This window comes from Dermacentor variabilis, chromosome 3, assembly GCF_050947875.1.
Source record: "Dermacentor variabilis isolate Ectoservices chromosome 3, ASM5094787v1, whole genome shotgun sequence".
NCBI classification, from domain to species: domain Eukaryota; kingdom Metazoa; phylum Arthropoda; class Arachnida; order Ixodida; family Ixodidae; genus Dermacentor; species Dermacentor variabilis.
In genome coordinates this window covers 188,373,911-188,397,663 of record NC_134570.1, presented here as the reverse complement: position 1 = coordinate 188,397,663, position 23,753 = coordinate 188,373,911, and the positions used below count along the sequence as shown (strand labels likewise).

At 46.5% G+C, this 23,753-nt stretch overlaps 1 protein-coding gene across 1 annotated transcript in view; it reads left to right on the top strand.

The window, feature by feature from the left end:
* The window catches only part of LOC142574953 (membrane metallo-endopeptidase-like 1), a 146,644-nt gene that overhangs the window by 110,943 nt on the left and 11,948 nt on the right, over positions 1-23,753 (top strand). The window contains exons 8-10 of the mRNA XM_075683936.1: positions 7,148-7,432; positions 8,902-9,096; positions 9,925-10,154. Coding sequence (XP_075540051.1) covers positions 7,148-7,432; positions 8,902-9,096; positions 9,925-10,154 — 710 coding nt within the window. The remainder of the gene's footprint in view (positions 1-7,147; positions 7,433-8,901; positions 9,097-9,924; positions 10,155-23,753) is intronic.

Sequence of the window (23,753 nt, the reverse complement as noted above, 5' to 3'; positions counted from 1 at the left end):
CCATCTCTACCTCGAGACGCTTCATTTCCAAAGTGTGTTGACGGTCGCGCTCCTCTTTCTTTATTTGCTCTTAACGTTCGCGCTCCTGTCTTTTTGCCGTCTCCTTCTCCTCAATGGTCTCAAGGCATTCCGACAGCCCGTCATCCTCAGCTTCTAACTCAAGAATAGCCCTTAGTAGTTCTGGTTTTCTGAGTTCGTCTGAGACATCCAGACCCAACTCTCTTGCAAGCTCCAGCAATTTCGGTTTGCGCAACGACTTCAAATCCATGGCTGCTCTGAATGCTGCATTCTCTACTGCCTACTATTATCTTGCCGCAAACTAACCCGGCAGCAACGACAACCACAATAATTATGCAAAATAGGAGTGAGGCGTGCCGACAGGACACAAGAGTATAGAGAAGTGGACAACACTAACGCCGACTATCAACAGAAGGGAGCACTGAGGCGAAAAAAGAAAGAAGACAGAAAACCCATCTGCGCTTGCTCAGGAATGGTAACACCACGTGTCAAGCGGGTACTCGTGCCGGTCTACGTGAGAGATAACTGTTAAGGCACTTAATCTCTTCCTCTTGTAAAGTAATCGAAGACTGACTCACGCACGCACTTCCACCATTATAGATATGTCATGCCTCTACCATAAGACGCGTATCTTCATTCTTATGCCTGTACAATATCGCGCATTCATCTGACTCTGGCGTGCAGTTACAATCTCGGCAATGTAGCGAAAGATTAGAAGGCGATCCACCGGTTAACGACCTTTTATGTTCCATTAGCCTCTGATTGATACACCGTCCCGTTTGCCCTACGTAGAACTGGCCACAGCTAAGGGGAATTTTATACACCACACCCATGCGACAGTCAGTAAAACTGTCGTTCTTATTGTGCTTACTGGACAAATATCTGTTCGTTTTTTACGAACAGATATTTGTACGAACAGAGATTGTTCGTACGCACCGAACTACAGAAACCGCCGTCGCGCACTCCAAGACAAGTCCTAAATCACATTTTTAAATTAGTAAACGTGCATATTGTTTTCTTCTAATCAAGAAAAGTCAATAATATTATAATGTAAACGTTTTATTCATTACAACAAAAGAGTTACACAGCGTGTGCCACAAAGCCTGGCAGTAAGCAACCCTGGGTGTCGTACCAGTTCCATTGTTGAAATCGCAATCATGTGAAGTGAGCCCTCCAAAAATCGCATCGCGACGCGTGCGACTGCACCGATTTTCGTCGTTCCAGTCGCAGCATGTGAAACAGCCTTCATACGTATTCCGAAAATCGCTCACAGATCGCGACTGTGCAAGTCGTTCTCATCTCCCTCTCAGTCTCGTCATGCTGCGTGCGGCGGCGGTGGTGTGATAGGTGCGGCGGTGGCGTGATTTGCGCGTTCGAGCTCAAGTGCTGCGGATCCCCTCCACGTGAGCCGCTCCCGGAATGGTTGGATAGGATTACGGTGCGGATTCTTGTAGTCTCCAACCCGCTGTTTGGTGAGGTGTTCCGGTGGCTTCTCTTGTCCTTGTTTTTTTTTCAGTATTTAGCGAGGGTTTTTAGCTTCCTACATTGCTGTAGTGTTAGCTTAATCTTCGGCTAGGCGCGGGCACCACGTGGTTTTCACCGCGATGGTGGCCCCTTCGCGGCTTCGGTCACTTACGTTTTTCGGGCGTGTTCCGAAGGGTGCGTCCAACGTCGATGTTTGCAAGGCGCTCGTAAAGCGCTTTTCGTTGAACGACCTAAAGGCAGTGCAGGATTTTGGTGCAGGACGGTTCGAGGTAACGTTTAAGACTAAGGCCGCGGTTGATCGCTTCTCAGCTGATCCCGCATTGAAGGTTCGTGATGTGGAAGTTCGTTTTGAGTATAGAGGTGTGCGGGTGAAGTTGGTTATAGGGTGTTTGGCTACCCCGCGGATTTTCCGGACCAGGCTCTTTTCTCCGAGCTAGAGGTCTTCGGAAAGGTCCACGGGATCTCCGAAGAGTGCGTGCACGGGTTCCCTGCCATTGGCACGGGAAACCGGCGCATTCGGATAGAGATGGCGCGGCCCGTTTCTAACCTTCTTCGTGTAGGTGAGCGTGTCGTTCAGTGTGAGTACGAGGGTGTAGTTACGTTGTGCCGTACGTGTAACTTGGCAAAACACCACGCTGGCGCGTGCGACACGCCTGCGCGCGCTGCGAGCAGTTCGGCCACGTGGCCTGCGACGCGGCGTGCGTACGGTGCGGCAGAGACCATGCGGTTTCGTCGTGTAGTGTCCGCACCTACTCGTCAGTGACCGCGAGGTCAGAGCAGCAGGAACGTGCAGTTCAGGAAGCGGTTACTTCGCCGGTAGCTAACACGGTAACTGCCTTGGAGGAAGGAAAGGGCCAGGCCTCCTTGAGTTTGGTCGATGCCGCCGAGTGCGGCGGCGATTCTGTGGACGCCACCGCGGTCGCTCCCCCGTCTGTCACGGCAACTTGCGAGGGGGGAGCGGGCGAGGAGGCTGAAGCGAGGGTCGCTGGCGTCTCCGCGGCTGGAACGCCGCTCGCTACGCCGGCCGCTGCCCCTGGCGGGTCGGAGCCGGTGTCTGGCAAGACCGGCATTGTTCGTCGGTCGAGCCATAAGCTTAAGAAACAGCGCTGTCACCGCGCTGGCTCCGCTTCCAGGGCGGCGGTCGCGGAGCGTGCGTCGAGCTCGGATGACGGTGGCTCCCGGGCTCGGAGGCTGGCGCTCCAGAATCTAAGCGTACTGCTGTGGAAACTTCGGATTCTGACACTGAGGTCCCATCGGACGCGGAGGATTCCCCTCCTTGTCCAAACTGCAAATGTGCTCGGTGCGATTGCTCCGAGTTATCAGACAGGTACTATGAGTCTACTGATGAGGAGTCTCCAAATTCGGAGACTCTCTCATAGGTAGTCTTTGCTTATGTGTCTATAGCGGCTAGTATTGACTAACACTAGCCTGCTCTTTCTTTCCCTAGCTTTTCTTGTCTTCCTTTGCTTTTACTAGCTTTATGCTAAATTTTCTCTCACTTAATATGGGTTCTTCTCTCACTATAGCTACTTTTAATTGTCAAGGTTTGTCGCGAGCTTCTAAAAAGTTAAAGTTTGTTAACTTGGCTAAATCCAAGAAGGTAGATATTCTCGTACTTCAGGAAACTTATATTAATAGGCTAGGCCATATCAGACACTCCGACAGCCTTTTTCGCACTCGGTCTTTCTGGAGTTATGGCGCAACGGGCAGTCGGGGTACGGCCATCGTTTTGATGCCGAATTTCGACGGCCTTCTTATTCGCTATGCTAGGGATTCCGAGGGCCGCGTCCTGTCGGTGGATCTTGATTGTGGCATTCGAATTGTTAATGTATATGCTCCGACCCGGGCTAGAGAGCAGAGAGAGTTTTTCGATACATTAGAACCCTATTTGGTCCGTCCCTCTCGACTAATTCTAGTAGGCGACTTCAACTGTGTGTTACAACAGGTTGATCGCCTCTCGCGTAGAGGGATTCCAATATCGAAAGATAGTCGTGGAAATGCTGTACTGCGAGAGCTCGTCGATGGGCTGGGACTGGTCGATGCTTGGCGCGTGCTCCAACCTGGACAGTCAGGAATGACATGGACAGGGAGGGGCATGCAGAGCCGTATCGACCGTTTTTACATCTCGTCATCACTGGCTTCCAGTATGCATTCTTGGTTAATTCCTTCTGCCGTTAGCGATCACAGCTTCCTAATTCTGCAGTTCGCCGATTCTAGCATAGTATCGAGAGCAAAGAGACCGTGGCGCTTAAATCCACGTCTCCTAAAAGAGAGGCAGGCAACTGCAGAGGTATCATCCATTCTATTTCGATCGCTTCACAACACAGCGAATTTAAGTAGCACAGGATGGGATGATGTGAAGGTCAGAGTGCGTGAGTGCTTCAGGTCTTGGGGCAAGCGTTGAGCGCGCGAGGAGCGTGAGGAGATTAAAATCGTCTCCGACGCGATCCTCCTGCTTTCGAGGCCACTGTCTGGTGGGCCTGGTGTGGCTTCAGCGCTGGCCTCACTACCAAATGAATTTCGGATTCTCCTGCAGCGACGCTGGGATGGCCTGAGGGCCACAACCCGAGCAGAGCTGTGGGAGCTGGAAGCGTGGTGCAGCAGAAACGTCCTACGTAAGCATCTTTCAAGGAAGAGCACAACTCTCTCTTCCCTAGTAGATCCTAGAGAAGGTAGCATAATCGACTCACCAGATGGAGTTCTTGCACTGGCGAGGCAGTTTTACATGTCCTTGTATGCCGAACCAGTTGCCTCTCCAGCTGTCATTCCATTTGCTTCACCAGCTGAGGCGCCGCGAGTATGCGACTCAGCCACAGATGAGGACGAGCTATTTTCGGCTTTGAAGTTTATGAAGCGTAATCGCAGTCCAGGATCCGATGGCCTGACAGTCGAATGTTATGTTAAATTTTGGACAGTGTTAGGAAAGCCGTTCACATCACTGGTGAACAGGCTACTCAGTGAAGGGCCTTTGTCAGCGTCTCAACGAGATGGGCTAATCACTCTCCTTTGTAAGCACGAGTCGAGGAGCTCCAATCTGAGAGCATGGCGTCCAATCACGCTTCTCAACTGCGATTATAAGCTCATAGCAAAGTCCCTGTGTACGCCACTCACACCAGCGCTCAGCACTGTTTTGGGTCCATACCAGGCATGTACTGTCCAGGGGCGCTCTACTCAGCTTCACGGTTTAGCAGTGAGGGAGCTTCTCCTGGAGGGAAATACCAGGAAACTTCTTAGTATTCTTTGCTCCTTCGATCAAGAGAAGGCTTTCGACATCATTAGCCATAGGTGCCTTTTCCGTGTTCTGGAAGAGGCTGGTTTTAGTGTGAGTTTTCGGCAGATGGTCCAAGATTTGTATTCTCGACCGACTTCTGCTGTTGTCATACGGGACCGCGTCTCGGAGGCGTTCATTGTGGGACGTGGTGTACGGCAGGGGGACCCTCTCTCACCTGCCCTCTACTTACTCGCGTTTGAACCGCTTCTGCAGAGGCTGTCTTGTGACAGCAGAATTGGCAGGTCCCTCCTCCCACCAGGTTCCGCCCCCCCCCCCGGTTGCACTTTTTGCCTATGCGGATGAATTGTCCATTGTCGTCCCGGACGAAGAATCAGCCTGCGGCGTCTTGGAGGTCATGGACGGTTACTGCAGGGCGAGCAGTGCAAGGTTGAATAGGTCGAAAAGTGAAGCCATGTACTTGAACTCCACTCCGTCCAGTCCGCAGCCCGTTCATGGTCTCCCCGTGAAAACGCGGCTGCGCATTATAGGCTTCCAATTCGAACCAGATGGTCTCTCTCCTGAAAACTGGCCACAGGCTAAGGAGAAGCTTGAAACCAGGGTTCAAGAATTCAGCGCGTCGTCATGCCCATTGACTGCTCGAGCGACAATTCTGCGCTCACTTCTTTTTCGTTCCTGACGTATGTGACGTGTGTGTCTCCTGATCCAACCCGAACCAAGCTTATCTTGGAGAGAGTCCTCTTTCGCTTCCTTTGGAAGGGTACAAATGGTTGTGTAGCTAGGCGGGTACTCAAGTTGCCCAGGGATAAGGGAGGACTCGGAATTCCCGACCTGGGCATCGTAGCTACTGCACTACACGTCAGATGGACCCAGGTCGCTCTTAACTCGGATATGCTCCTGACTCGAAGCTTTACCTCGTTTTTCCTTAGCACCCGACTCCGCTTGTTTTCGCAGAGCCCATTTTCCCACTGTGTTCCTCGCTCAGGTTCCCCGTCCACCATTTATGCGGCGGCTGCCAACTCTTTGGTAAGCCTCCGCACGGTTCGCCCCGACATCGACGTAGTTTCAACTCCACTCCAAGAAATAGTAGACATCCTTACCCCAGGCCTCCCCCCGCATTGCCAGATGTATGACCTCTCCATTCACAGGCCAAACTGGAAGCTCATCACGGCCAGTTTCCTCGACGCTAGGCGAGCCTCGTTCATGTACCGCCTGGCGCGAGGGTGCCTGCCGTTGGGCTACAGGCCCTTCACAGCGGTCCCGGCTAGTGGAGTGTGCCAGTTCTGTGGCGCTCGTGAGGATTCGGTTCGTGCCTTTGCGCAGTGTTTGCTTCCTGCAGCTCTTCTCCGTAGGATTGCTACTCTTTTTAATCTCCCAGGCGTTCCTTATCAGGCAGTTCGATTTTTGCACCCTTTGCCTAATCAGGCGGTCAACCAGTTCGTGCTTCTCCTCGCCGAGTGCTCCTACCAAGTTTGGTTGGCACGCCGCGATGCAGTTTTCGGGGGTCGGGCACCGGGCCTTCACGAAGTGCTTGCGAAAGCACGGAAGGAGGTCTGGTTCCATCTCACCCTGGAGCAGCACCGCTTGGGCGAGAAGTTTCTCGAAGTGCGGGCCCGTCCTGCAGTGATTTTTGATGAGTCAGGTGGAAAGCTATCCATTAAGTTATGATGCATACTCCTAAGGTCGCTCGACTCGGCCGTGTGTGCCAGTCGTTCTACGGGGTTTTGTTTGGCTCAGTGGAACCCAGAGCTGGAACCGGTGGTGGCGCACTCTCGGTTGGTCGCGCTGCTCCGCGGACGGCTTTGGTGCTCTCCATGGTTGTATGCCTTGGCCTCTTTTGCATCAAGGCAGTCCGAGGGTCAGTCAGGCTTGAGTCCTCTAATATGTAAGACCGACATGGCTGTTCGTCTGTCGACTGCAGTCCCTCAGTTGTGCTGCACCACAACAGCCCCCTTGTCCGGGAAGGACCGTTGGCCCGAACCAAAGCCTCCCGCCCATGCAACCCGGGTTGAGGGGGGGAACGAGGGTCAATTATCGAGTGATGCTGGGTTGATGAGTACACGAAAGCTCATGGACGCGGCTCCTTCAAAAGTGCCAAGACCTCTTCCCATCTGACAACGCTTTCCGGAGGAGCAGGCAGATTTCGATCAGCAACGCCGCGAGCAGAACCTGGAACAAGCTTGTCTACACCGCCACGATGCTGCAGCCTGGACACAAGAACAGGCTCGCGCAGCCGAGCGCAAGCAGCAACTGCATGCCGAGGATCCGGCAGCCTACCAAGCTTTCGTTTAATAAACCGTCGGGCTTAACCCAGTTATAAACTTTGGGGCCGAATGTTTCAGCTTCGCTGGTTAACCATATGCGCGGAATGCTTGGGTGGTGATTTTTGTTTCTTTGTCTTCCTTTCTTTTTTAGATCAGTGGGACACTATGATCGTGCAATACACGGCCGGAGCTTACAACGGCAGCGACTACGTCATCCTCAAGCAGTCCGCATCACTCATACTGCAAAGGCTGGTCAACTCTGCAGGCTCCGAAGGAATCCGCTACCTGGTCGCTTGGAGCATTTTTCGTCAGGGATTGGCGATAGCGCTGCCAGGTAGATTGGCAGCCGAGTCTGAGAAAACTCTCGAAGCCGTTTGTTACGACCACGTCAAGGGTGTCATGGAGTCAGCGCTGACGAGCCAATACCTAAAGGCCAGTAAGTGTCCTTCTGCAACAACATATACGCACTTTATTGCTAGGGCGTCACCACATTACGTCCGACACCATGAAGTTCCGAGTGCAAACCCTACTTCCAAAGCTCAAAGACAAAATTGATTTCTTCGGTATCCACTGCACCGGTTCGGATAGGGGTTGCTGAATCTGTGTGAAAAAAAGACCTCCACAATCCGTGAGGCAGCTCTACGATTGAGGCAATTAGTCTATTTACAAAATTTACTCAAAATCACTCATATCTCTGATGATGCGAGAAAAGGAAAAGCAATTCAAAAAGAAAACATTATATTATCCCCGCGCAACACTGCGATGCCATTATAGCCATGTTTTGTTCTGTGCGCACATCCGCCAGGTTTTTCCGAACGGCTAGCTTTCTCGCTACAAAGGCTCCTGGTGGCACGTATCGCACCCAGTGCATGCACGTATCGCACATCCATGGACGTTTCACACATACATGTACGTTTCACACACTTTTAAGATACTCTTACGCTATCTAATGTCTCTATTGTTGCGATACAACAGGCGCTTGTGAGACATGGCGCAAAGAAAGACGAAGCAAGGCATCAGAGCTTGGCACGAGCTTGTTACCATGTTGGTGTCTGGCGGCGCTGCTCTTGTAAATACATCGTAGTGAGTTCCTTTACCTGTACCTCTCGGTACGTAACATTTTCGTGGAGGCTCGCGATCCCTCTCCTCGCCACGGAGCTCCGCAGCGGTCACAACATCGAGCTCACTCCCGGAGATGAGACCCCATGAGCGTCGGCTGCGACTCGTCATACTGCTCCAGTCGTGACGCGACGGATAATGCATGCATGGAAGTAACACGGACAATGCATGCATCAACACCTGAATTAAGATACGCCTATGGTACCCTTGCGGATTTGTGCAACATATACTTCTAATGGGTATGCCACTGTCAAAGGAGTTGAGAGTCACTCTAACTGAGCAGTTAATGCCAATGTAATTGATTGCACTGCTACTTCCAGACTTTATTGTTGACATCGTTGACGGGGTCTATAATCAGGAAAACCAAAAGAAAATATGAACACGGTTTCGCCGCGCAAATCGACATGTTCCAATTAACGTACTGTTATCCCCGTTTCGCTAATCGAATACTGTTTTCTCGTGGCTATCCGATAAAATATAATCGAGGGCACTTACAATTGTATAATATTGTCGCTTTTTTGGTTAGGTGTCACGTCAAATTCCTCATGGCTACGACACTCATTCGACTCCTCACTACCTTGACTTTACCGGGAAATCGAGTTACTGAGAGCCTGCCCTTTTCAGGTTTCTACAAGAGGGACATCGGCCGTCTCAAGCGGTTTACCCTCTTTTTGTGCAGCCAAGATTTTCTCATGTTTACTCTTGTGACGTATTCAGGAAGCTGCCTTTTTTTTCTAACGCTAATTTCGTCTCGATGTGCACTCATCGCCACGGCTCTCGTTACAGTGGTCAGCATGCACGCTCTTCGTGAAACAAAACAAATGGTTCGAAGACTCGCCGACGCCCTCCGACACTCCCTAGAGGCATCCCAGTGGCTCAAAGGTTCCCGCACAGTGGCCCTTAAGAAGCTCGAGAACATGGCGGCGAACGTCGGTCATCCGGCACAACTGGGCAACGCAGCAAAGTTGGAAAAATATTACAGTGAGCACAGCGCTTCCGGGGTTTTCGCTGCAATTTGTCATTGGAAAGCTCGGAATTTGAGGGAATAGGAGATACATCTGAGTGATATTAGGTCGGCATAATTACATGGGCCGCTGTATGTGCGAGTAGACGAGCGCAAGGCGCGGGAAAACACCCCTGCTCTGATTTCACCACATAGCTGTGCGTCGCCATGGATGTAAGTGAACATGCTATTGGGAAAATAATATTTTTTCAAACATTTCGAGAGTGACTTATGTGTGAAAGGATGGAGTCTTATGACAGCGAAAATGGGGCAGGCGCATGTGCAAGTCAGAAGGCCATTCCAGGGGGGAAGAAGCAATATGACTTGGAAACTCTGAGCTTCGTCCTTTGCTAAACATCAGTTTTGAGCGATCTTTGTCGCTTTGTCTTAACACGCTTAGGTGTTTCTGTACTGCCGACCGTAAAAAATTTCGGAGCACGGACTTCGCCACAAAGGTGAACATCGATATTGGACACTTTGTTTGCAATTGTGATTAGCAATGCAGTACAACGAAGTATCTGCTGCGTTTTAAGATTAGAGGGTTGTTGCGTTGGCTTATGAAGCATGATTTTTTTTCTCATATCTCGCTATCTTAAAGCTTCTGGGGTGAGGAGGCCGGGGTCAGATATTTATTTTACCAGGTCACCAGGAGATTTATACTACATATTCTGTGTACGTGGATAAATAACAGAGCTTCGCTTATAGATCGAGCTTCAATTTTGCGTCTCTAAAAACTCCGTGAAAGCACAATAGCGAACCCTGGATGAGAGGCCCGTGAAAAACCACTTCTCTCGTTTCCTTTTCAGGCACCTTTGACGACTCCACGGATAGCTTCTTCGCAACGTGGCTAAGCGCTCGCAAGGCCTACCAGCACAGACTGCTCACTGATCAAGAAACTTATTTCTTCGACTCTGCGACGGTGAACGCCCACTACATAAGATGGGCTAACCTAATCGTTATACCGGCAGCGATTCTTCAGCCGGAAATATACTTCTCGAAAGGTCCGCTGTCAGCCGCCTATGGAAGCCTTGGACAGGTAATTGGTTCCACGCTCTAAGCAATTGTCAGAATAGCGAGCCTGGTTCTCCTCCCACTGGCATTTGCTAGGCCATGGAAACAGCACCGCAACAACGAATGACTATCTTTTCGAACAGCTTTTCACGCTGACATGAGAGCTTAATCTTTCTTAGGTTCCTTGTAGCTTCTCGAAGTTTAGTACATAAAGTAACTCTTATAACATTACGATTAAATCTGAGCGCAACAAAATAAAGGTGTCCTGGAAATAAGACGTGGTTGCGCACAAAACTCAGTTCCCAGAAGAGATTGGGCGAATTAAGCGCTCCGTGTTGTGTTACCTATTTCTACTCGACCAGCCCAACTTCACGGGAAAAAGCCCGCCTTCACGGAACAAAGAAGGTGTTACGGTATGGGAACTGGCTGAAGCCAGTTTACGATTCGAAGATTCGAACTTGATTTCTGCTTCGAATTTAGAAGCATATTTTGTAACGATTCTTTTCATACTTCAATTGACTTCGATTGTCCGCGTCTTCGCCACTACCAGCACCCATCCATATGTTCATCGCCATCGGGTCGCATGAAACCGCGTCTCCTTACCGCCGAGATCGGCCATATTGCAGACCCGATGTGATAAACCGATGAAATTGGTAATTTCACAAGAAAAACATGGGAAAATGGTCTGCGGTACAGCACCTTGGAGAACCAGTACCGCAATTTAATGTGCTTTACAAGGAGGATGGGGTGAAAATATATGATTTTCTGCAAAGAAAGATACGTACTACAACAGCAATTTTATATGGGTAAAGCATATATGTATAATTCGGCATAGCGGAACCATGGGACAAATTTTCTTAATTATGCAGTGTGCGTGCCAGATGAACTGACAAGTCGCCATACTCGGCTTCAGCATGATACTTTTTTGTAAAGTGTCGCTAATAAGGATAACATAAGCTGAGAACTGTGCTCGAAAACGTTTTAGACGCATGAAAAACGCTGTTCTAGTGCTCATAAACGCAGTTTTATGCGCCATGACAGTTTAAGGCAAACTAGAAAGGGAAGCTAGCTAGTTAGTTAAATTCGGTTTATTGGTACAAAGGCAACTTAGGCTTTGCTGCGCCAGACACAGGGTGTTAGAACATCGATGGTAGAAATAGTTAAGGTGGTACTTAAAGTCTGTGCAGGAAGCCTACTACATTTTAAAAATTCACTACATCTGTAAAAGGATCAAGTGAGTCGTCTCCCAAAATGAGAGTGGGGTGTAGTGGTACGTGCAATGCGTATAGATCGTGGAAGCGTTTTTGTCTTTGTCGTTCGATATGTGGGCATGTAATTAGATTATATAGTACTGTAAGTGGTTCTTGAAATTTATCACATATCGGCTGTGCTTCCTTTGTGAGTAGACAATTGAGTGTGAGGTGTGTGTGGCCTATTCGGAGTCTGGCTAATATTACCTCAGTGAAGCATTCTTGGTGAAAGCAGGTCTTCCATTATTTCCCTAGCACTGGCTTGATGAGGCGCAATTTGTCATCTTTCACCTTCCACTGACACTGCCATTTGTTATTAAGTGCTCTGCAAATAGTTGGAAGCCCATCCCCCAAGAGTATACCTTTATTTTAGATACAGACTTGTGTTTCGCATTAGCAGCCTACATATCCACCGTTTCATTTCCCGGAATCCCAACGTGACTTGCGACCCAGCAGAAGCGAATTGTGTGGTTTTGGTGTATGCATGACAGTGTGTGTACGATGTCGCCGACGACAGGTTCTTGTTCGGGTTTTAAATTGATGGTTTTAAGAGCACTTAGGGAGTCAGTGAAAATGACAGCTTTTTTTGTGTTTTCAAGTTACAACTTCTTGCACTGCCATCTACAGAGCATAACATTCTGCTGTGAAAACCGAAACGAATGGCGAGAGTAACAGTCCGTTCCTAGGTTCACGATATGACACTGCTTCCCACATAATCCTGTGTCTTTGAACCATCTGTGTAAAACTCGTTGTAAGTTTTGCACGGTTCTTGTACTGTGCGGACCTCTTGTATTATGTGCTCCTGTTGGGTATCCTGCTTCCTAAGGTGTTTGAGTGAGAAATCTAGAGATCGCGTAAAGTCGCACCAGGGGGCTAATCTGGATGGTTTATCTGCAACATTAAGAGCCTCTTTTGGGATATCGCACTCCCGACACTTTTTTTCATACCGAAGTATGAGAAGTTTGATGGCATGTGGTTTATTCGCGTAGTCTATTCATGTGTTACGGTGTGTGACAATATCGTAACATATATGTCCTGATGATCGAACTCTGAGAACGTAAGTAAGCACGAGTTGTGTTCCAGAAATGAGGGGTTAGTTTCTGCGTATAGACTTAGAACAGGGGAAGTTCTGTAGGCACCAGTTGCTAAGCGTAGCCCTAGATTATGCACTGGATCTAGTCACCTTAGGTAGGACTGTCTGACTCACCCATATATGTCCTGGTGATCGTTGTCTATTTGCTGTTGTCTATTTTGCTGTGTACCAAACAATAGTATACACATAAACAGTTTGAAAATAAAGCGAACAATGCACCGAATGTAGTTAAACTCTTGTCACGGAAACACTGGGGCTCTGACTAGAAATGCCTTTTGCATATGCAAAAGGCATTTCCGGTCAAAGCCCCAGTGTTTTCATAGACAAGAGTTTAAGTACATTTGGTGCATCGTTCGCTTTATTTTCAAACTGGTTATGTGCGATAGAAAGTTTAGCTTATTATCAAACATAGTGCCTAGAAACTTGCGTTCTTTTTTTAACTGGTAGGACACGTTCGTGCATCTTCAGGAAGGGAAGCTATGCAAAATAACACTGAACTGAATTTCATCGTCCTACTAGACTACTGAACAATACAGAAAAAGATGGCGAAAACAGCTTCAATGCTTAAGCACGTTCGTATGTCACAATAAAAGAATAGTTTAATAATAAAGTTGGAACATACCTTACTTCGTAAATGAATTACTAAGAGTAGGTTTCTTACGTATTTTTAATAGTATTGTGACGGCATTATGATGCAGTTCCTTCTGAAAGCATTAAGCACGACATCGACACAAACGTTGACAATAACAGTACGATGCAAAGGCCAACACTCGTTTACTATTTCTTTTCAAAGCTTTTTAGTCCTTAAAAAAAGAAGTATATTTCCGTTGTATTCATTATCTGAAGTTTTTACCAAAATAATAAAATATTACTCGTTAATTGTTCCACAGCTTTGTTATATCTCAGCAAATAGACATAAATAAATGTACGTTGGTATACGTTAAAGCCGTGGTTGACGTTGGGTACGCGAAAATGTGCCGTCATATATGAAAAAAAAAAGTGAAGGCCAACATAGTTTGCACAGAAGTCAGTAAATAGAACCAGCTTCGTCTTCTCTTGTGGCCAACGGTATCTGAATGCATTCACAACTGCCATATCTCCGTTTTTCTCTTTTCCTTGCTATGCTTAACATAGGCTATCGGACATGAAATAATGCACGGATTCGACGTCCACGGATTCGAATACGATGAAAACAACACATTTCGTAGCTGGGCAACGCCAGAGGCGAAGGAGCACTACCTTACTGAAGCGCTCTGTTTGCGGGAATCACACAAAAGGGTAAGAACGCTCCGCCATGCCTCCTGTTAATCTTTGATTCGTTTTTCTTGCTCTGTTATGTTTGGCATATCGCGACAGACTGCAACAACGCTAGGAATAATGTGGCCTTTTTTATTACATTTTTTTTTATTCTTGCACTTCGTCTGTGGTATGAGCGATGTACTACCTGCGTTATCACTGTAGTCAGCCGGCCGTGAGCGGTGAGCAATCAAACATTAAAATCCAGTGATAAGAATCCATACAATGTGCCGTGCCAAGTTTCTCTCTACGCAGCATTCAGGCGTCGCTTGACATTTTCTTGAGGTGATAAGTTAACCTCACGTCACGTTACTTTCTTGCTCAGCAACGGCATTGCTGTGCCAGGCTAAATTGCCAAATTCCTAGAAAGAGCGAGCGCCGCATACAGTCCAAGTGAGTTATAACCAGGGTGTCGAACTGAACCGAAACGCGAACCTAAAATCATATACGAAGCGTAATTCCAGCCACAGTTTAGCGCCGACTCGGACCTATATTGGAAAGTATATGTGTGTCACTCAAACCAACTCGTAATCAAAAATATAATAGTGAGTAGTGCATTGAAACAAAATGATTCGATAAATGCTTGGTGATATCCACGTCAAAAAATGCCCCCAGCCGCAACGGCCGCATTTCGATGGGGGCGATATGCAAAAGCACCCGTGTCCCTTGCATTGAGGGCACCTTAATGATCCCCTTGTGGCCTAAATTAATCCGTCATCCCCCACTATGCGGTGCCTCATAATGAAATCGTAGTTTTGGCACGTAAGACGCCACAATTCGATCAAATCCATGTCACGAAATGTCATCATCATCATCATCATCATCATTAACATCATCATTAGCCCATCTTTAGGTATACTTAAAGGAATATTGCCCCTCCCAGCAATCTCCAATACCCCCTGTCTTGCGTTACCTGATTCCAAGTTGCGCCTGTAGAGTTCCCAACTTCATCACCTCGCCTCATTTTCTGCCATCCTCGACTGCACTCATCTTCCCTTAGCATCCACTCTGCAGCTGTATTGGACCACCGATTACCTATCCTACGAATTTCGTGGCCTCGCTGTCTCCATTTTTACCTCCCAATGTCAACTAGACTATCGCTACCCCCATTTGCTTTCTGATCTCTCTTCCAGTCTCTTAACGTTACACTAAAATTTTTCCCTCCAGCACTCGTAGCGCTATCTTTAACTTGTTCTCGAGCTTCTTTGCACACCTCCGAGTTTGTGCCCAACATGTCAGCACCAAAAGAATGCAATGAATGTGTACTTTTCAGTGACAGTGGTAAGCTCCCGGTGATGATTTGGTCATGCGTGCCGTACGCGCTCCAACCCATTTTTTTCCCTTCCCTCCTAATCCCCAACAGCGGCCTAGAGCCGTCCCCTTCCTTAAAATAAAGGCTTTAGTCATTCATTCATTCTTCTGTTTCCTTCTCATCACCATGGTCTCCTGTGAGTAATTGACTTAGATAAACGTACTACTGCACTGATTCTAGAGGCTGACTGCCAATCGCGAATTCTTGTTCCTTTGCCGGCCTATTGAACATTACCTTTGCTTTTACATATTAATCTTCAACTCCACTTTTATACTTTTACGTTCAATCATTTGTTGCAATTTTACGTCAGCATTGCTGTACAGGCAAATAGCATCTTCAAACCGAAGGTTGTTGCGTTACGCGCTGTAGATTCTCGTTCCTAATTCTTCCCAGTCTAACAGCCAAATACTTTTTCTAGGCATAAGTTAATAACAGTGGACAGATTGTTTCTCCTTGCCAACCCCTTACTTTAAACGTATAGAAACTTACAGCCTAATACGTTTCAAGAAAACTTATTAGAGCCTGTTTGATTACCGCGGCACATGGTGATGCGAGAATCTCTGTACAAGTTGTGCATGTGCCAAAAAGTCAAGTGCACTTAGGAATCGCTACGTGGAAGAACGCGAAAACATTGCAACGTCTTCCCGATGATGACTCGTTTTCCGAAATGTAATCATATCATTTTCACGTTGCCTTGAATCCTTTATCCCATCACGTGCCTCGACCTCGTTCGAGTACCTAAGTGGACGTCCAAGGAAGTCGGGCACACACTTTACAAAAATCGTCCGTTGTTTTTACGGGAATTCGACCGTCAGTTTTGGCTGCCAACTTGTTCCCGTAAAAATTACGGATCTTAATTATTCTTAGTCACGGGCCTTGCTTGTGAGATTCACACCTTTCCCGTAAAAATAAAGCAGACCTGTAATTTTTTTACGGGTACCGACAGTAAAATTTACAGTTCCTCCTGATAATCACTCGTCAGTTGTTATACTTTGCTATTAAATACCAACGTTGCGGCCTCAATCCCGCCAGCGAAAATGAAGCTAGACACTGCACAACGGCATCTTTAATTTCAATATTGAACATACTGTCCCTTAAAAGCAATATATTTGCGTACTGTACTTTTAATCGCTTGTTTCACGCAGTCTGACTGTTCCAAATCTGAACGTTCTAGTCAGGGTAGTCGGGATGCGGAACTCTTTCTTTCCTGCAAGAAAATATATCGCACTTGCTGACTGAAGCTGAAATAGGCTGCAACACAACTAAGCACCAATGCAGTGCAGATACCGCATCAGAGAAAATATGCAATATACTGAGACAGCTGCCATTAATTTGCAGGTAATTAGGGGCATCATAATCCTGGCCACTATTTTGTAGCGATGCCTTATTCTTTGCTATTCTTATAATCCACCACAAACGGCTGTCTCATCCTATTGATAATGAGGGCACACCGTCGCTCTGACCACTGGCCAAGCACGAAAAGCCCGAAAAAGTACAGAATCGGAAAAGGCATCGCTACAAAATGTCAGCGCTGTCAACGGAACAAATAGAAATAAAGTAAGCAAGCAGCTTAACTTATTGTAATGGCCAGCTCACTTTTTGAAACACCACTGATACAGAACGAAAACTTTACACTGGAAAACATCCAGTGATGTTTTATAATGAACAACAAATATTTCAAAACACTTTATTGCACTTTACGTAGCTTTAAAATAATTTCTTGTGTAGATGACTTGGTGAACAGGAACCATTTCTGTAGTTCGCATTGCAGGTTCTCGGCTGCTTGGAAGAGGAAAAAGTATCCCTGCGTGTGGGCAACTAGTTCATGCTGTGGGGCAAAGTAAAAAGAATGACTCAGTGGGCTTTCAAATGCTATAAAGAGGTGCTTACATAGAATATGAGTGCTCTTGAAAACAGTGGTTTGCATTTTATTATAGGTAGAATGAATTATAACATATTTTCAAAGTTAGCACAAAACAGAGAAGGCAGGTATATGGGGTAGGCTTACCTAGATGTTCCATTCACACTCAGTAATGTGCTGCACCAAGGCAAGAACTTTCTTGCTGACCGCCACATTTCCTTTTTTGCCCTTCCTTCCGCGGTCTGGGTTCATACAAAAAAATGCCCTAAATCCCCCCCCCCCAATAAAGAGAAGGCAGGCATAATTGCAATAAAACCTATAATAACGGCATTAAAGAAATGATTCGGATAATCTGGAATTTTTTTGAATGCCACAGATTACGCTGATTTCAAACATGACATACAAATAATGGTTTTTTTTAAAGAACACCAGCCTATGAAAGGATTCAAAGTTGGACAAGTTCTTTCATGAGCAAGTTGAATAGGAAACAGCGCAAAAAAAAATCTAGTAACCGACAAAGCCTGCTGTGTACTTCTCGTCTTGTCCCCAATTTTCGTGCACCGTTTCTCCACCTAACACCGAGGAGATGTGACTTTTGACTTTTATCATACAGGTGCATCTGGTGTTAGGTGCACGTGGGAGGTCTGACTGACTTTCATCATAGAAAAAAGCCACAGATGGGTTTTGCTTTTAGATGCAACAAATCTCTAAAGTGCTTTTATTTAAAGTGAACGCATTTTACCTAAGGATATTTTAGATGTGCTTATTACCTTGGGGTCTTGCAAACTGAATATATATCTCGCTGCTTTAAATATGGGAGCAGCTTGACCTTCCGATTAACTCCAATAATTGATGGTAGCTCGCAGCAGGAACCGGAACGCATTACTTTTGTGTAATTTGAAACTTCGGCCTCAACATGTTTCAGCTTTACAGACGTGTACTGTGAAGCTGAAAAAAGTGGACTAAGCTTCAAATAGTCAAGTGTTATTTTTGATTATACAGAAGCAATGTTTGCTGGTTCCTGCTGCGAACTACCGTCAATTTCTTGTATCAAGCTAGGACACTGAACTTACAATATCCACAGTACTGTTAAATGTGCTTGTATACAGTTTTTTTCTCCTAAGGCCAGTATAATATATGCTATTAATGCGCATGATGCAAAACAAATACAAGCATAAACAGAAAATAAAATATACCTTTGTATGAATTCAAGTGTGCATGACGCCTTCTCTGCATAACAAATGTGGAAGCAGAAGTAAGCTGCAAACAGCATGCAGAATGCTTGCTTGAACGTCTTTGCTGCTGCCAGGACATGGCCATCAACAAGCAATAGGTACTCTTCAGGCATCCAGATGGCATCACCTAAACAAAATCAAAAGAGTACTTGTCACTTTTACATGATAGGGCTGACTGCTGCATCAACTGTTCTGTACCAGTCATATGCAAAGTATATGCGTTCCAAAAGTTACGTTCTAGGGCACTTTCTAATTTTCACTGAGTGTCGTGTGCCACTTGTACCTAAACCAGCAGGTCTTTAGCTTTCTTTCAACCACAAAATAGTGTTGGAGGAAAGAAACTATAAATGGCTTTTGAAAACTATTTTGGGCAAAGTTATGAAGAGTATTTAAATAAATAGAAGTGAAACTATAGGCATCCTCGAACAAAAAGAGCGTGTACCATGTGCATACCCATTCAAAGACATAAATTTGCCACAAACTTGACCCGATTTTTTTAACCATTCCTGCATATCTGTGCTTTTAAACTTCACTATGACTCATTTGCATACAGTTAGCGGTTTGCAAGCCATTGTTATACAGTTACTTGTGACGACTGCTGGCACATAAAAAATGCAGATACTGGTTCTCTGGTAGCATACTGAATAACAGAAATCAACCAGAAAATGAACTGAATATTAAGGATATGTCCATGTAGTTGGCAGACTGCGTAACCCATGGAACTGCTATATAATATGTATGGAAGAACATTAAAACTGCAATTCTGGAAAAAAATTTGCATATTGCAAAAGCAACAGGCTCAGTGATCAAATGTATGCTCTTTCACTTGTTTTCAGTTAAATGAACTATATAGCATGCTCATACTTCCCTACATGGTGCGTACGCAGATCACAGTTTAAAGGGAATAATAGCACATATTGGGTGCATTTTGTTGCTGAACTGTCCTGAGAAAACTGAGTAATAAATGTTAATTGTCCCTGTTGAGTAGTAAGCTCTGTCGTTAACATAATGAGACACTAACATAGTGGCAGCATAGGATATTCACAGAAAGTCATTAGTTATATTTTTAATCACTGGTTTCATGGCTTATGTGGAAATTATAGAAATGGTGCCAGTGAATGTTTATCGCAAGTCAATATTTGTAAAATTCAAGAGAGAGAGCATGCGGTTTAAAACACTTGTCCTGAAATATCAGCTTCCAGTATGCCAAATTCCATATTGGTTTGTAAACTCTTGCATATGGAGGTCTCAGTTGTAGAACCATATGGAATGCTAATGTACTTGGCACCAACATTTCCAGCCAAATATTACGAACTAGGTGCTTGCGTTAGATATTTCCAAAAATGCGCCAGCCTAAAACAATTACTAGCCCCAATTCTCCTATCACTATACTTGGCGTAAAACAGAGAAATAAAGTTACATATTTTAGTTTGTTACACCGTCTTAACGTTCATTTCGCATTATATTGACTATTCTCAATAACTAGACTGTAAACACGCAATTTTTATGGACTGCCGTTCCGTAAATAAAAGAGGCCTGTACAACGATGCAGTCACTACTGCCTGCTTTCTGTAGTATGGCAGTGTAATAGGACAGCCCATAACTGCAAGTGCCTGATGTAATTCCTTAAGGTAAATCATCAAAACACTCTGGGCTATACGGCTGCTACATTACAACTTCTTTAAGCACTTATCCAATAAAAAATTGAAGCTTTTTGGCCCCGTTTATAGTCAGCAAAATGCCAAATATACTTTGAATGCACGTACCTGCCGCGATTATGCAGGGAGAAAGCGGTGTGTCCTGGCACCTTACTATCTCCTCTGAGCTCAAGTGGGCCTGTAAAGAGACAAAATGGATGCGGTATATGTAGCACCCATGGGCTGGAGTCAGGGCTTCCACTGAGCTGGCCACCGCACATAAATTTTGGGGGCAAACATACTTCTTTACTCTGAATGAGTCCATCTCGCTCTTCTTCAAACCATGCCATGGTCAGTAGCACAATGCGAAGGAATTCAGCTTCTTCCTGCGTTGAACAAGGCGCTTCTCTCCATGCACGCATGATGTTTGGTTTGCCATGTTTTTTCTTGTCGAAGAAGTCTAGGATCACCCTCTTCTTGTTTCGGAGTGAATGATCCAATGTTTCTGTGACATTTACACCAGGAAGAAGTTCGACGTGACCCTCGAGCCCGCAGGGCATAAACAAAAATGGCCAAGCTTTCTTCAGCTCCGTAGTAGAAGTGCCCAGCTTGATGTCCAATTGTTGGAGCCGGTGGGTTGATGCCATTAGCACATGTACGTCTTCAGTGTACGAAGAGTCAGCCTTAAACATCGTTTGTAGTGCTTCCTGCTCCCTTCGCATTTCCGCATCGTCCTTTGTGGACGTTTCTTGTTCTGGGTATGGTATGCAACTTGACCTTTTTTTCGCGCACCGCATATCACGAGCTTTTGCTTCGTGCACATCCTCCCGGTTTACATTTTCAACCCGGCACACGAGTTGGTTAAGCAAATAGTCATAGCCAGTTCCAATTACAGTGCTATCAAATACATCTTTGAAAGAAGAAGGGTGCAGTTCGACGACCTTCCTGGCAACAACGGCAAGGTGTTTCCGTAGAGGTTTTGGGCAGGCCTTCTTGACACTATCTATGATTACTCGAACCATCTTCCTACGGTCTCTTGGTGTCGGACGCTTACTTTTCTGCAAAGCCTCCAGCAGGGTTTTTGGCATGCTGTCCCAAGGTATCTCGAACGATTCTACCCAGTTGGAATTCAGGAAAGGATAGCCTTGTTTAATTTGTTCCAGCCCGCCATGTGCTCTCGACGGTGTTGCAGGTTCACTTTCGTCTATTTCAGTTTGATTCACAGTGCCTGTGAAAAGAACAAAACACAGATTAAAACTGAAGTATAATTTGATTAAAATTTATTTGAGTTGAGAGTGAAATTGCAAAAGATAGATAAGGTCTTGAAATGCCAAACTATTTAGAAAGATTTATTGTAAAGAAAGTAAAATGCACACGGGAACACAGATGATGATACAAACTGTAGCGATGGGCTGCAGATTAATAGACCAACTAAGTTTCTTCAACATGTATCCATATATTGCGGACACGAACATTCTCGTATTTCGCCTGCATCAGATTGACAGTCCTCGCAGTCGGGAACCAAACCTGCGAACTCCGGATGAATAGTAGAACGCCACAGCTCCTGCTACACCGCAGAAGCTCATTAATTTTATGGGCACTTTATGATTTCAGTGCACAATGTTCTGTAAATGCCTGTATTTTCAGCCAACAGAAACCCTTGTTCGCACCAACATGCAATTGCGAGTATTACACATACATTTACTTCATTTACCGCATGAATAAAGAGACGGTTCACTACTGTAGGTATTTGTAGATATTGTACAATTGAACTGCATGCATACCTTAAGCGAGCCTAACAAACTCGCCTGCAATTTTAGAGCGCAGCTCTTTGGCGTCCGTTCCTGGGTTTCGCGTCGGCGTCGTCGTCGGCCTCGTAACCAGCTCCGCCCCCCTTTCATCCCCCCAGCGCTAGCAGCGATCGACTGATACCGCTGGATGCCGCTGACGCCGCTAGAGAGTCAAGATAACGTGACTGCATAGAACACCGTCGCCGCCATGCAGAAAGAGGAGGAAAGGGTCCCCCCCCCTGTTCTTGTGTGGCGGATAGGGTGCTCTTCAGTTGCCGACGCGCCGGTTATTCGTTGTCCCTGAAACCAACTCCGCAGCTGGGGTTGACTCACTATCGGCGTCAGCGGCATCAGTCAGTCGCTGCTATCTCTTCCCTCCTCCCTTTATCGTGTTGTCCGCTTGCTGCGCGCGCTTCTGCCCCCATTGTTTGCCGCTGGGTGTACACGCCGCCCCCCTCCCCCCCTCTTCCTGCGAGTCTCCGGTTGTTAAAGCGCCGGCTCGAACTTAGTTCCTTTCTTCGCTCCTCCTCCAATGCAACCCCTGTGCGGTGGCAATCAGAGAGCCAGATCGGTGGCGGCGGATCTGTATAGACCGTTTTTTCGTAGGCGCCGCCATATTGTGAACGCAGTGGCGCCGCCTATGAGCAGCGCCATACTGGCTTGGGTGAAAGCGGTCTTTTGCATGGCAGGTATACGCTCGGCGGCAGGTTCTGGCGTTTGTTTTCGTGGTCGTGCGGTCTGCTTAGTACGACGTGCGTCTTCTACGTGGTAAACGGTTCTGTGAGACGTGCTGAAGTGGTTTAAGGCGTCATGACCGGAATTTGTGCTGGCATTGAGGTGGACGGAACACGCAGCGCGATGTGTGCGCGCATATTCGAGTCTACAATCAGCCTCGGATATGAATTGTGTATTTCTGAATGTTCCAGTCACTAATGTGACCTCATTGCAGTATTATCCTCTATTTCTAAACTGCGGTTTAGGAGCCATGAAACACACGCGACGATCGTAACAGCGTGGGTACCGCTCTGCTACGATAGGAGCTGTGATGTTATACTTTGACAAGCGTTCAAACTGTTCGCTGCAGGTTACATTGCGTGACTACTTGGTTCGATGGATGAGGTTTCCGCCCCTGAATAAAATAGTTTTGGCAAGTGATAGCAGCATATCTTACAGTCTGAATTACGCTTGTCCAGCAAAGGGACTGTTTACGAACTGCGCGAGCGTCCTAAGCAGTAGTAGGTGCTGGATTACATATATATTTGTTCTATACACCGCATGCTCCAAGCACACCGCATCAGCGGTTATACATTTATAAACGTTGTGCGGCGTAACTATGCGAGGCCCTGTTGCGGCGTTAGCCCGTTTTCTCTTGCTTTTTCGAGAAAGAGGATAATAACCGAATTTCTTTTTCGGTTGTGTTCGTTCCGTTCTCTACGACGCACTCACATGCATTACGGAAATTTTGTCCTCAAGAATAGGCATCGCATTCTTTTTATGCGATCCCTCATATATTATGGCTGTATGCAGGCCAAAAAGACAATGCTGGAGCGCACAGCTTACATATGTACCGTGCTGGTTCACCAACCGCAGTGATCGCTGTTTTGAGCAGCGCCATCGGCCTCATGCAGGAAGGCTAGCGTAGACATATGGTAATTTGAAGCCTACTAGACTTGAAATGCGCGAGAACGATGCCGGTACATCACAAATATTTGATTGCGCCTGCCGCTTAGATGTTTCGTGGTTGCCTTAGGTTGGCCGTGCACGAGCATGCGCTCTTATGGTTTATGTTTTACTTCCTACGCCAAGCGATCAGATATTGAGCAGATTTACCATTTCATGCTGCTAATACAGAGACACCGCTTTTCTTTGTTGAATTAAAACCGATATAAGCAAAATGGTTCACAACACATACACACACCGCGACTGATAATGTGCGTACACCGTGGCTGATAAAACGCGTCACATTTTTGCGCCCCCAAAAGATATTTCCGCCTACTGTAGTCACCGATGCACCGAAAGGCTTCCCTGACGCCCTTATATGAACGGACACGGCGTAAATTTCACAAAGTACCATCTAAAACATCTCGAAATCGTTCCGCAGCACGCGACAGCAATACTTTCAAGCAGCGCCGCGCCGGATCACCCAAGCC